The sequence below is a fragment of the Lampetra planeri genome, chromosome 2, assembly GCF_965212315.1.
Source record: "Lampetra planeri chromosome 2, kcLamPlan1.2.h2, whole genome shotgun sequence".
NCBI classification, from domain to species: Eukaryota; Metazoa; Chordata; class Hyperoartia; order Petromyzontiformes; family Petromyzontidae; genus Lampetra; species Lampetra planeri.
In genome coordinates, this window is record NC_136108.1 from 31,102,597 (window position 1) to 31,114,876 (window position 12,280).

Sequence of the window (12,280 nt, forward strand, 5' to 3'; positions counted from 1 at the left end):
TTCTCTCCCCTCTCCACCCCCCACCGCCGTTGATGACCCCCCCCTCCTCCCCCACTCGCAGATGAGAGGGAGAGAGTTCAAAAGAAAACCTTCACCAAGTGGGTGAACAAGCACCTGCAGAAGGTGAGGTATCGTGTGTGTGTGTCTGTGTGTGTGTCTCTGTGTGTGTGTCTCTGTGTGTGTGTCTCTGTGTGTGTGTCTCTGTGTGTGTGTCTCTGTGTGTGTGTCTCTGTGTGTGTGTCTCTGTGTGTGTGTCTCTGTGTGTGTGTCTCTGTGTGTGTGTCTCTGTGTGTGTGTGGGGAGCGATAGTGCAGCGGTTAGCGCGCTGCGCTATGAACCTGGCGACACGAGTTCGATTCCCGCTCACGGCCAACACCAGTGACGATTATCTGAACCGGTCCCGGGCCTCCCCTAGGTCGACTCAGCCTCAAATGAGTACCTGGTGCGGTGTGTAAACATTGCCACTAGGGAGACAAAGGCGGTCGGGCGTGGTGCTGGCCACCCACCCCTCGTGTACCGTTCTGGCCTTCATAGGTGCTCGCTAACAGCACTTGCCCCTACAGTCTGTTAAGGCTATACGGGGGATCTTTTATCTTTTGTCTCTGTGTGTGTTTCTCTGTGTGTGTCTCTCTATTTGTGTCTGTGCGTCTCTGTTTGTGTCGCTCTGTGTGTGTCTCTGTGTGTGTGTCTCTGTGTTGTGTGTCTCTGTGCTACGAACCCGGTGGCCCGAGTTCGATTCCCTGCTCACGGACAACACCAGCGGCGATTATCTGAACCGGTCCTGGGCCTCCCCTAGGTCGACTCAGCCTCAAATGAGTACCTTGTGTGTAAACATTGCCACTGGGGAGACAAAGGCGGCCAGGCGTGGTCTTGCCCACACCATCCACCGGGTGTGCCGTTCCGGCCTTCATAGGTGCTGCTCGCTAACAGCACTTGCTCCAACAGTCTGTTAAGGCTACACGCGGGACCTTTGGTGGGTCGTCGCATCGCCAGAACGTGGCAGATCACGGTGGCGGGTCGGGGAGATCTTAAACCAGCAGTGGAGAGACCACGGCTGATGATGATGACGACGACGATGTTTCTATATGCGTTGTGGCTCACTCGTAGCTCAGTGGACTTTGGCTGGTAAGATGAAAAAATAGTTGAGTGTTTATTTGAATATATATTTTAAGTGATATGATTACCTCTCGTGTACTTTGCACTCCCATCGTGTTTTGTACTGTTGGTAAATGAGCTTTATAGCTCATCTGATTCCTCCAGTCTCAATACATATTCTGTTTCTGATTCACTCATTCAACCACCGCACTGCAGGTCACAACAGCTCACCCACTCACCTACTCACCCACTCACTCAACCACTCACTCACCTACTCATCCACTCCCTCACCTACTCACCTCTTCGCTCAACCACCACACTGCAGGTCACAACAATGTACCCACTCACTCAACCACTCACTCACCTACTCACCCACTCCCTCACCTACTCACCCACTCCCTCACCTACTCACCTCTTCGCTCAACCACCACACTGCATGTCACAACAATACACCCACTCACCCACTCACTCATCCTTTAACTCACTCGCCACACTGCAGGTGAGCTTTATGATTCATCGGATTCCCCCAGTTGTAAATCAATATTTTGATTCTGATTCATTGGCTGTGTGTTCTCCCGCGTGTCTCGTGTGCTGTGCGGGTAGGCCAAGAGGCGCGTCGATGATCTGTACGTCGATCTCCGGGATGGACACAACCTCTTGTGTCTCCTGGAAGTGCTGTCCGGGGAAAAACTGGTTCGTGAAGAATACCCGTACGCACACACGCTCCTACACTCACCCACTCACACTCACTCACTCAATGACTCACTCACACTCCCTCATTCAATGACTCACTCACACACTCGCTCAGTCACACTCACTCACACACTCACTCACTCATTCAATGACTCACACACTGACTCACTCAATGACTCACTCACACACTCACTCACTCACACACTCACTCATTCAATGACTCACACACTGACTCACTCAATGACTCACTCACACACTCACTCATTCAATGACTCACTCACACACTCACTCAGTCACACTCACTCAGTCAATGACTCACACTCACTCAATGACTCACTCACACTCACTCACACTCACCCAGCCGGACATGGTGCTGGCCACCCACCCCCTTGCGCACCATTCCGGCCTTCATAGCCATCACAGGTGCTGCTACTCGCCAACAGCACTTGGCCCAACGGCCCGTTGAAGGCTATACGGGGGATCTTTGTCTATAGCAGGTGTGGTCGTGTGCGTGTGTGCGAGCAGCCCCGTGAGAAGGGCAAGATGCTGGTGCACATGCTGCAGAACGTGAACATCGCCCTCGAGTTCCTGCGCAAGAAACAGGTACTAGCAGCAGAAGCAGCAGCACCAGCGGGAGAACGCCTCACTGAGCCTCAAGACCCTTTATTGAGAGGACCCCTCACCGCTCTCCACCCCTCTCCACACCCTCGCCCCTCTCCACCCCCTCGCCCCTCTCCACCCCCTCGCCCCGCTCCACCTCCTCGCACCTCTCCACCCCCTCACCCCTCGCCCCTCTCCACCCCCTCACCCCTCGCCCCTCTCCACCCCTCACCCCTCTCCACCCCCTCGCCCCTCTCCACCTCTATCCACTGTCCCGGTCCGTGGCGGCAGGTCAAGTTGGTGAACATCCGCAGTGAGGAAATCACCCAGGGGAGCCCCAAGCTCACACTGGGCCTCATATGGACGCTGATCCTGCATTTCCAGGTGCGACCACTCGCCCGCTCACCGCAGTTGCGGACACGCGGAACGAGCGTCTCTTACCTTGCAGCTCCACTGGCCTCTGCATTAACTCACTCACTTATCCACCAACTTTCTCTGTGAAACGCACTGGACATCTGTGAAAAAGAGCTTCATAGCTCATCGGATTCCTCCGGTGCAAATACAGATTCTGATTCTTACTCGCTCACTCACCCACTATTCTACTAACTCACCCACTTGCTAATTTATCTGCATATTCCCTTATACACCGACTCACCAATTCACCAACTCACTGACTAATTCACCAACCAACTCACTCACTGACTTACCAATTATGTTGACGTGCGGCGCATTTAAGGTTCACGGTTTGGTGACGGTTTAAGGAGTGGCAATAGACCGACCTATAGTGACCAGACACTGGGTGTCGAACCCAGCCCAGAGGTTTGCTCATACTGATCAATGCTGCTGACACTATTCACTCTCAGAAGGCTGTGGTGGCTGTTGGTTTGTCGCAGAAATGCTTGTATTTGTTTTTACTGTTGAGGGAAGGATACGTGAGGGAGACATAGTGGAGTGTCTGCTTACATTTTTTATTATTTATATTCTCCACAATGACGCTCACGATTACCTTTTGTCACTGGAGTAAGCATATCGTATGTTTGAATAAAACTGTTCATTACGTATTAAAAAATATGATATTGTGGTAGCCGGCACGACAGCTATATCACTACACACAGTGCATTGTGGGAGTTGCACAAGTACACGCAGTGCATTATGGGAGTTGCACCAGTACACGCAGTGCATTGTGGGATTTACACTACTACACGCAGTGCATTGTGGGAGTTGCAGAAGTACACGCAGTGCATTGTGGGAGTTACACCACTACACACAATGCATTATGGGAGTTATACCACTACACACAATGCATTGTGGGAGCGAGCCATCGTGAGCCAATGTCGATCAGCGCATGCCGGGGAGTTGCAAGCTTGCGATTTGCGTTAAATTGCTAACGGGCTTGGGCTATGTGGGGGGCTGTGGTGGGCTGTGGGGGCCTCTGTTTTGGTGGGGCGGGGGTGGGGTTACCCAGGTGTCGGAGATCGAGGTTGGGGACCAGCACCGTGACCTGACAGCTCAGAGCCGGCTCATGGTGTGGGTGAGGAACACCATCGACGGCTACCCGAGCCTCAAGTGCGACAACTTCTCTACGTCATGGCGAGATGGCAAGGTGTTCAACGCCATCATCCACAAGCACAGGTAGGGCGGTGATGGTGGTGGTGATGATGGGGGTCATGGTGGTGATGGTGAAGGTCATGGTGGTGAATGGGATGATGATGGGGGTCACGTTGATGATGATGATGATGGCGGTCACGTTGATGATGATGGGAGTCATGGTGTTGATAGTGAGGGTCATGGTGGTGAATGGGATGATGATGGGGGTCACTTGATGATGATGGGGGTCATGGTGGCATTGACCCTCATCATATTGTGAGGAGCGGTGGCACAGTAGTTAGCGCACTGCAATTCCCACTCACGGCCAACACCAGTGACAAATATCTAAAACGATTCCTGGTCCTCCTGGTGCGGTGTGTAGTAAACATCAGCACTGGGAAGACAAAGGCCGTGATGCTGACCCCCCCCTCCCCCCGTGTTTCGTGACAGCCTACATAGATGCCCCCTAACAACACTTGTACCAACAGTCTGTTAAAGGCTATACGGGGGATCTCTGTCTTTGTGAATTCGTCGGTGTGGTACTTCTCCACCTCTCTCATTCCACGTCACGCGCCCTCGAGCTTGCCCGACCGCTGCGCGTGAATCGCGCAGCGAGGGAGTCGAGAGGTGCCGGGGGTGGGGGGCTGATGGCTGCTGTACTGCCGCGTGCGTGCGGCCAATGGAGAGGATCGGAGGGCGGGAGGTAGTGGGGGGTGAGTGGGGGTGGTGGTGGTGAGTGGGGGAGCTGAATCGGCCACTGAACGGCACGGAGAGAGAGGGACAAAGAGAGAGTTCAGTCCATCCTGGCTCGCGAGCAGCGGGGTTCTTCCCTTTATAGATTTTTAAAAATACCACAGCGCACCGGGCATTTGTACCGCGGTTTCACACCGCGTGCTCACACACACACACCTCACTTTTCACACCTCAATCTCGCGCATCTCTTTCACACCTCATTCCAGCCCCTAACCCTCCCGTGTCCGGGTACGTAGGCCGGACCTCATCAACATTGAGAAGGTCTACGTGAGCAGCAACGTGGAGAACCTCGAGCGGGCCTTCATTACGGCCGAGGAGAACTTCGAGGTCATTCGCCTCCTGGACCCCGAAGGTGAGACATCAAAGGCAGAGGCAAGGAAGAAAAATAACGCGCACACGCGCACGGGATTTCAGTCGTGGTTTTCCGTGGTTTCATCTCGGTCAAAGGTGGGAGGTGGCTCATCGTCAGGGCGCCACGGTGCCGAGATGTCTTCTGCCTCGCCTGGTATACAGGAGGTCCTGGGCTCGATCTCGACCCTGATGCCTCCCCGTGGTCGCGTGGATTTTTGTCCGCGTCCTCCGGTTTTTCTCTCCACATTTTCGAATCATCGGGCGTTCAGAGCCTTTGGCTGCTGCTATATATTTCCGCGTGATAAGTCACTTCGTTGAGCTATCATTTGTGGCCCAGTCGCTTCTAAAAAAGAGCTACGTGGGCCTTACCTGGTCAAAAAAAAAAAAAAAAAGTAAAATAAAAATCTGTGACCGTGTCTCTGCGGCTGTTTGATGATAGAGATCATGCATTTGATGTTGTTACTGATGACACTGCTGCTGTTGCTGATGATGTGGCTACTGCTGCAGCTGTAACTGCTGATGACGATGGTGCTGATGATTTCTGATTCCCCGCTGCTGATATTGCTGCTGATGATGCTGTTGCTGCTGCTGATAGTGCTGTTGCTGATGATGCTTTTGCTGGTGATGTTGCTGTTGTAACTGCTGATGATGATCACGGCGGTACAATTGCTGCTACTGATGGCAATGATGATGATGATGCTAGATGTGGATGTGCCCAACCCCGACGAGAAGTCCATCGTCACGTACGTCTCCTCGCTCTACGACGCCTTCCCTCGAATCCCCGCTGGTGGCATCAGCCTGCAGGTGTGTCCCCGTGTCTCCGTGTCCCTTTGTGCCCGTGTCTCCGTGTCCCTGTGTATCGGGTCCCCGTGTCTCCATGTCCCCATGTCTTTGGGTCTCCATGTCCCTGTGTCTCCATGTCTCTGTATCCCCATGTCTCCATATCCTAGTGTCCCCGTATCCACATGTTCTCATGTCCCCATGTCGCCATGTCTAACTCCCGTGTCTCCGTGTCTCCTTGTCCCAATATTCCCATGTCCTTGTGTTCTGGTGTTTATCTGCCCCCGTGTGTTTCAGTGTTTTGGTGTCTCTGTGTCTCACCCCAATGTCCCTGTGTCTCCTTGTCTCCGTGTCTCACCTCCGTGTTCCTGTGTTTCCTTGTCTCCGTGTCTCATCTCTCATCCCCATGTCCCCGTGTCCCTCCCCCCGTGTAGGAGGTGGACGCGCACTGGGACGAGTACCAGCGCTTGGTGCGAGATCTCCTCGCCTGGATCGAGCAGCAGGGTGCTCGCATCCGCCAGTCGTCTCGGCCCACAGACGAGGCGGACGCCAAGGTGCTCCTCCCTGCCTCTCTGCCTCCCTGCCTGCCTGCCTGCCTCCCTCCCTTTACTTTGTTGAACCACGTGACAGAGAGGTCACTGATTCACGTGGGACGACAACAGCCGCCATTCGCCAATAAGTAGCGGTGACATCACCATGGCTCTTGTGCCAGGCTAAGTGCACTTTGAAGCCATGTGATGTTTCGAAGCCTTGCTGGGAGGTCACGGGAGAGAACCAGGTGTAGTGGGTTGATGGTGTTTTAGCTGCCCGGCGCTCCGTTCGTTGTTGTGAGCGTCGCTCCTCTTCCTTCCGCTTTTGCTGGAGGGCGACTGCCTCCAACTGGCCATGTCTGTATGTTCAACTTCTTTCACACGGTGCGTAGCCAACCCTGCTATTAGAAGGTACATCGTCCAGCAGCTTCCTTCACAAACCTCCTCCTCCACAGAGGATGATCTTGATACCGCTGGTACCAGCCATTGGCAAGTCCACTCAGCTCCAAATCCTTCTACATCACATCAGCCCATCTCTTCTCTAGTCCATGCCATGCCCATTTAGCCCCCTCTATCTGACCAAACAGAACTGTTCTTGGGCATTCGGTGGCTGGGCATGCAGGCTATGTTTTCAATCTTGATGTAAAAGTGCATAGCTCCAGTGGCTTCCTAATTTCGGAAGGAAGAGCGTTCCAGACGGCCGCAGAAGGGCATCTGAAAGCGCGCGACGCGGTGACCACCGTCTTTGCACGACGGTTCGCCAAAAGGCCGCCGCTGCGAGGACGATCGGAGTTCACGTGAAGGTCGTGTCTGGCCCTCGACGAGATCAGCGAGGTTCGCCTGTGGCAAGGACTTGGTGTGCAACGAGCGCGGCCGTGGGGTTTTGTGGGCAGAAGGAAGGAAGTGCCGGCGTGGTGTTTTGCCTCGTGGCTTGCAGGCCGTGCTCGCCTGGTTTGCAGAGCTGCGGGACACGGAGATGGTGGCTAAAGCCGAGGAGAAGAGCCAGATCTACGCACTGTACAAGGCTCTCGAGGTGTGCACACACACGCACAATTGTGTACATACACACACTTGTGCGAGTACACACACGTGTGTGATATGATGATGGTGATGAAATGGATTTTGGGATAATCATGACTGGCTATATGATTGTCACGTGATGGCGACGACACTGATGACGACGATGATGATGGCGATCACAATGCCGATGATGATGATGGCAGCGATGACGACGATATTAACGATCACAACGACTACGCTGATGCAATGACGATCACAGCGATGTTGATGATAACAACGCTGAGCTCGAAGATGACAGTGGTAATGACTAACTGAACAACTTCTACGACGACGACGACGACGACGGTGGTGTGACTCAATCGATCGGCGACCGCGGCGCCCTCCGCCCGCTCGTACGCCGGACTTCTTTCAAGCTCCTCCATCCACCGCTGTGCGGCAGGTGTGGATCAGCTTCGGGCGCATCCGCGTGCCGCCTGACCTGACCCCCGAGCACGTGGAGGAGGAGTGGTCCAGGCTCGTGCTGCTTCTCGACGACCACGAGCGGAGCATCGCGTCCGGGAACCAGAGGTACGGGTGGGGGGTGGGGGGTGGGGGGTGGGGGTAAAGCACCCCACGGCCCCCCCCCCACACCCCCCCCCCTCCCCCTCCCCGTTATCAAACCCACTGAAGGCCTCCAATGCCCCACGAGCAACTTTCGCGAGCGACAAACGAACACTGCTTCCCCCTCTCTCTCTGTTACCGTAGCAACCGTCTCGGTTGGCCACAGCAACCGTCTCGGTAACCGGAGCAACCGTGCGTGAGGAATCCCCTCTCTGTGGCTTCATAGCGCTGACCGCGATGGCTGTTGCTACCCTTTTTTGGAGACCCGAGTTCGATTCCTGCTCACGGCCCAAAACCAATGACGATTATCTGAACCGGTCCTGGGCCTCCCCTAAGTCGACTCAGCCTCAAATGAGTACCCAGTGTGGTGTGTAAACCGTCGCCACTGGGAAGACAAAGGCGGCCGGGCGTGGTGCTGGCCAGTCACTCTCTCGTGTGCCGTGCCGGCCTTCATTGGTGCTCGCTAACAGCACTTTCCCCAGCAGTCTGCTAAGGCCATACGGGGGATATTTGTCTTTGTATCTGTGTGTGTGTATCTGTGTGGGGAGCGGTAGTGTAGCGGTTAGCGCGCTGCGCTATGAACCTGGCGACCTGGGTTCGATTCCCGCTCACGGCTAACACCAGTGACGATTATCTGAACCGGTCCTGGGCCTCCCCTAGGTCGACTCAGCCTTAAATGAGTACCTGGTGCGGTGTGTAAACATCGCCACTGGGGAGACAAAGGCGGTCGGGCGTGGTGCTGGCCACCCACCCCCTCGTGTACCGTTCCGGCCTTCATAGGTGCTCGCTAACAGCACTTGCCCCTACAGTCTGTTAAGGCTATACGGGGGATCTTTGTGTGGGGAGCGGGAGCGTGGCAGTTAACGTGCTATGCATGTGTGCGTGTGTGTGCGTGTGTGCGCGCGTGCGTGTGTGCGTGCGTGTGTGTGCGTGTGCGTGTGCGTGCGTGTGTGCGTGTGTGCGCGTGCGTGTGTGTGCGTGTGTGTGCGTGCGTGTGCGTGTGTGCAGGAGTGAGCAGGAGGCCAGGGCGGAGAGCGAGCAGCGACTCAAGTCGCTGGAGGAGCTGCTCGCCAAAGTAGCACAGACGCAGGTAGACCAGGCGACCTCGGCGTGATTGTCAACAACAACCGCAGCCTGAGTGTGTGTGTGTTGAACTTCTTTTGCGGCGTACGTAGCCAACTGTGCTGATCGGAGGTGCGGGGGAAGGACAACAAACGAAACACAAAATAAATTAGTGTTCGTGCGTGTGTGTGTGGCCGTCACAGATACAAATGTATAATCAGTACCAACAGGCGACATTTCTTATCATGGCCCTTCTTCAGAATATATATATGCAGCGGACCTGGGAAGTAATGTTTATTGCTCATTTTAGGAAATGAATATTCTAACACGAGAGAGGGCAAGGTTGCCACAGGATGGGCATTTCCCAACGTCGACACGTGGTTGGAACCATCCGACCAACGTTGACCTGACGTTGACACGTGGTTGAAACCGTCGGACCAACGTTGACCTGACGTTGACACGTGGTTGAAATCGTCGGACAAACGTTGACCTGACGTTGACACGTGGTTGAAACCGTCGGACCAACGTTGACCTGACGTTGACACGTGGTTGGAACCGTCGGACCAACGTTGACCTGACGTTGACACGTGGTTGGAACCGTCCGACCAACGTTGACCTGACGTTGACACGTGGTTGAAACCGTCGGACCAACGCTGACCTGACGTTGACACGTGGTTGAAACCGTCGGACCAACGTTGACCTGACGTTGACACGTGGTTGAAACCGTCCGACCAACGTTGACCTGACGTTGACACGTGGTTGAAACCGTCGGACCAACGTTGACCTGACGTTGACACGTGGTTGAAACCGTCGGACCAACGTTGACCTGACGTTGACACGTGGTTGGAACCGTCGGACCAACGTTGACCTGACGTTGACACGTGGTTGAAACCGTCGGATCAACGTTGACCTGACGTTGACACGTGGTTGGAACCGTCGGACCAACGTTGACCTGACGTTGACACGTGGTTGAAACCGTCGGACCAACGTTGACCTGACGTTGACACGTGGTTGGAACCGTCGGACCAACGTTGACCTGACGTTGACACGTGGTTGAAACCGTCGGACCAACGTTGACCTGACGTTGACACGTGGTTGAAACCGTCGGACCAACGTTGACCTGACGTTGACACGTGGTTGAAACCGTCGGACCAACGTTGACCTGACGTTGACACGTGGTTGAAACCGTCGGACCAACGTTGACCTGACGTTGACACGTGGTTGAAACCGTCGGACCAACGTTGACCTGACGTTGACACGTGGTTGGAACCGTCGGACCAACGTTGACCTGACGTTGACACGTGGTTGAAACCGTCGGACCAACGTTGACCTGACGTTGACACGTGGTTGAAACCGTCGGACCAACGTTGACCTGACGTTGACACGTGGTTGGAACCGTCGGACCAACGTTGACCTGACGTTGACACGTGGTTGAAACCGTCGGACCAACGTTGACCTGACGTTGACACGTGGTTGAAACCGTCGGACCAACGTTGACCTGACGTTGACACGTGGTTGAAACCGTCGGACCAACGTTGACCTGACGTTGACACGTGGTTGGAACCGTCGGACCAACGTTGACCTGACGTTGACACGTGGTTGAAACCGTCGGACCAACCTTGGCCTCACGTCGACACGTGATTTGGAACCGTCCGACCAACGTTGCCCCGACGTTGGCCCAACGTCGGCCCTTGACATCCCCCGCCCCCCGCGCGTTCTCCGTGCCCGGCAGGCGGAGGTGGACGGGGCAGAGTGGGGCAGGGACGAGCCCGGCGTGACGATGGCCCTGGCCGGCGTCCAGGCGTTGGAGCGCCGCGTGCTGCTGCTGGGCACCGCCGTTGACGACGCCTCGCGGGCACGGGTGCGGCGCTCGCCACTCGTCATCACCGTGGTCGTGATCGTGATGATCATCGTCATGCTCGTGGTCATCGTCATGATCACGAGCATGATCATCGTCATGATTATGAGGCTGATCATCGTCAGAATCATGATGCTGCTAAAGATTATGATGATGCTGCTTATGATTATGATGCTGCTGACGATGATCAACATGATGCTGCTGCTGATGATGATTATGATGTTGCTGCTGATTATGATGATGATGCTGCTTATGATGCTGCTGCTGCTGATGATCATCATGCTGCTGATGATGCTTATGATGCTGCTCTTGATGACAATAGTATTGCTGCTGATAATGGTGCAGATGCTCACGATCGTCATGCTGCTGATGATTATGATGATAATGCAGCTTCTTTTACCGCTGAAAATGCTATTGGTGCTGCTCGTGTTATTTTAGCTGTTGTTCCTGCTGCTGCTGCTCTTGCTGCTGCTGCTGTTGCTGATGATGATGATCCTCCTCTCCTGCAGGATGCCTTGCTTGTGGAACATCAAGCGGAATACGACAGACAGCTGCAGCTAGTTAACGTGGCCTACGCGAACCTCAAGGTGGGGCTGCACACGACGAGGCCGCGCTCGTTACACACCACAGAGCTCGCCACAGATGAACCACGGCACCTCGCCGAGCTCGTCAAGGAGCGTAAACGATCATCGCGACAACTCCGGTCATCCTCGCAGCGGCGGCTTTTGGCTCGCCGTCGGACGAAGACGGCCACCGGTTTCCGCCGCGTGTGCCGTACGTGCGGAGCGGCGGTGCGCTTTGGACCCGGCGAAAAAACCCGAGTTCTGTTTCCGCTCAGTGGCAACAGTAACAACAGCCAATATCTTCTTGGTTCTTTCGGTAAAGTCACGTAGAAGGGAAATAATGTCGGAAAGACAGCGTCTGACGCTGTCTTCCCGACAGACCTGTTCTTCACCTGAAGACGGCTGCTTGCGTTGTGGCCGAAACGTCGTGCGAATTGTATTTTATTATGTTATATTTTTATTATCTTATTATTTCCCTTCTACGTGACTTTACCGAAAGAACCAAGAAGACGAATCCCTGCAGTCACGAAAGCTTTAAATCGAAATTTAACAGCCAACATATTCATATCTACAATAGACCGGTTCCTGGCACCTCAAGGTCGGCTCAGCCTTAAAAACGAGCGCCTGCTGTGGGGAGACAAAGGTGGCCGGGCGAGGCTTGCTAACCACATCCACCACCACCACCACCCGGTGTGCCGTGCCGGCCTCCGCAGGTGCTCACCACACAGCGCTTGCCCCAACAGTCCTGTTGGACCTGGGGGAGTCAGTAACCTTTCGAAGAAGACAAA

At 54.7% G+C, this 12,280-nt stretch overlaps 1 protein-coding gene across 2 annotated transcripts in view; it reads left to right on the forward strand.

The window, feature by feature from the left end:
- Positions 1–12,280, forward strand: part of LOC144731742 (plectin-like) — a 74,386-nt gene that overhangs the window by 38,470 nt on the left and 23,636 nt on the right. For both annotated transcript variants that reach the window (XM_078612954.1, XM_078612962.1), the window contains exons 2-14: positions 62–123; positions 1,699–1,788; positions 2,314–2,391; positions 2,680–2,772; positions 3,854–4,020; positions 4,965–5,080; positions 5,783–5,883; positions 6,294–6,413; positions 7,327–7,422; positions 7,849–7,976; positions 9,018–9,099; positions 10,804–10,932; positions 11,439–11,516. In XM_078612954.1, coding sequence (XP_078469080.1) covers positions 62–123; positions 1,699–1,788; positions 2,314–2,391; positions 2,680–2,772; positions 3,854–4,020; positions 4,965–5,080; positions 5,783–5,883; positions 6,294–6,413; positions 7,327–7,422; positions 7,849–7,976; positions 9,018–9,099; positions 10,804–10,932; positions 11,439–11,516 — 1,340 coding nt within the window. The remainder of the gene's footprint in view (positions 1–61; positions 124–1,698; positions 1,789–2,313; positions 2,392–2,679; positions 2,773–3,853; positions 4,021–4,964; positions 5,081–5,782; positions 5,884–6,293; positions 6,414–7,326; positions 7,423–7,848; positions 7,977–9,017; positions 9,100–10,803; positions 10,933–11,438; positions 11,517–12,280) is intronic.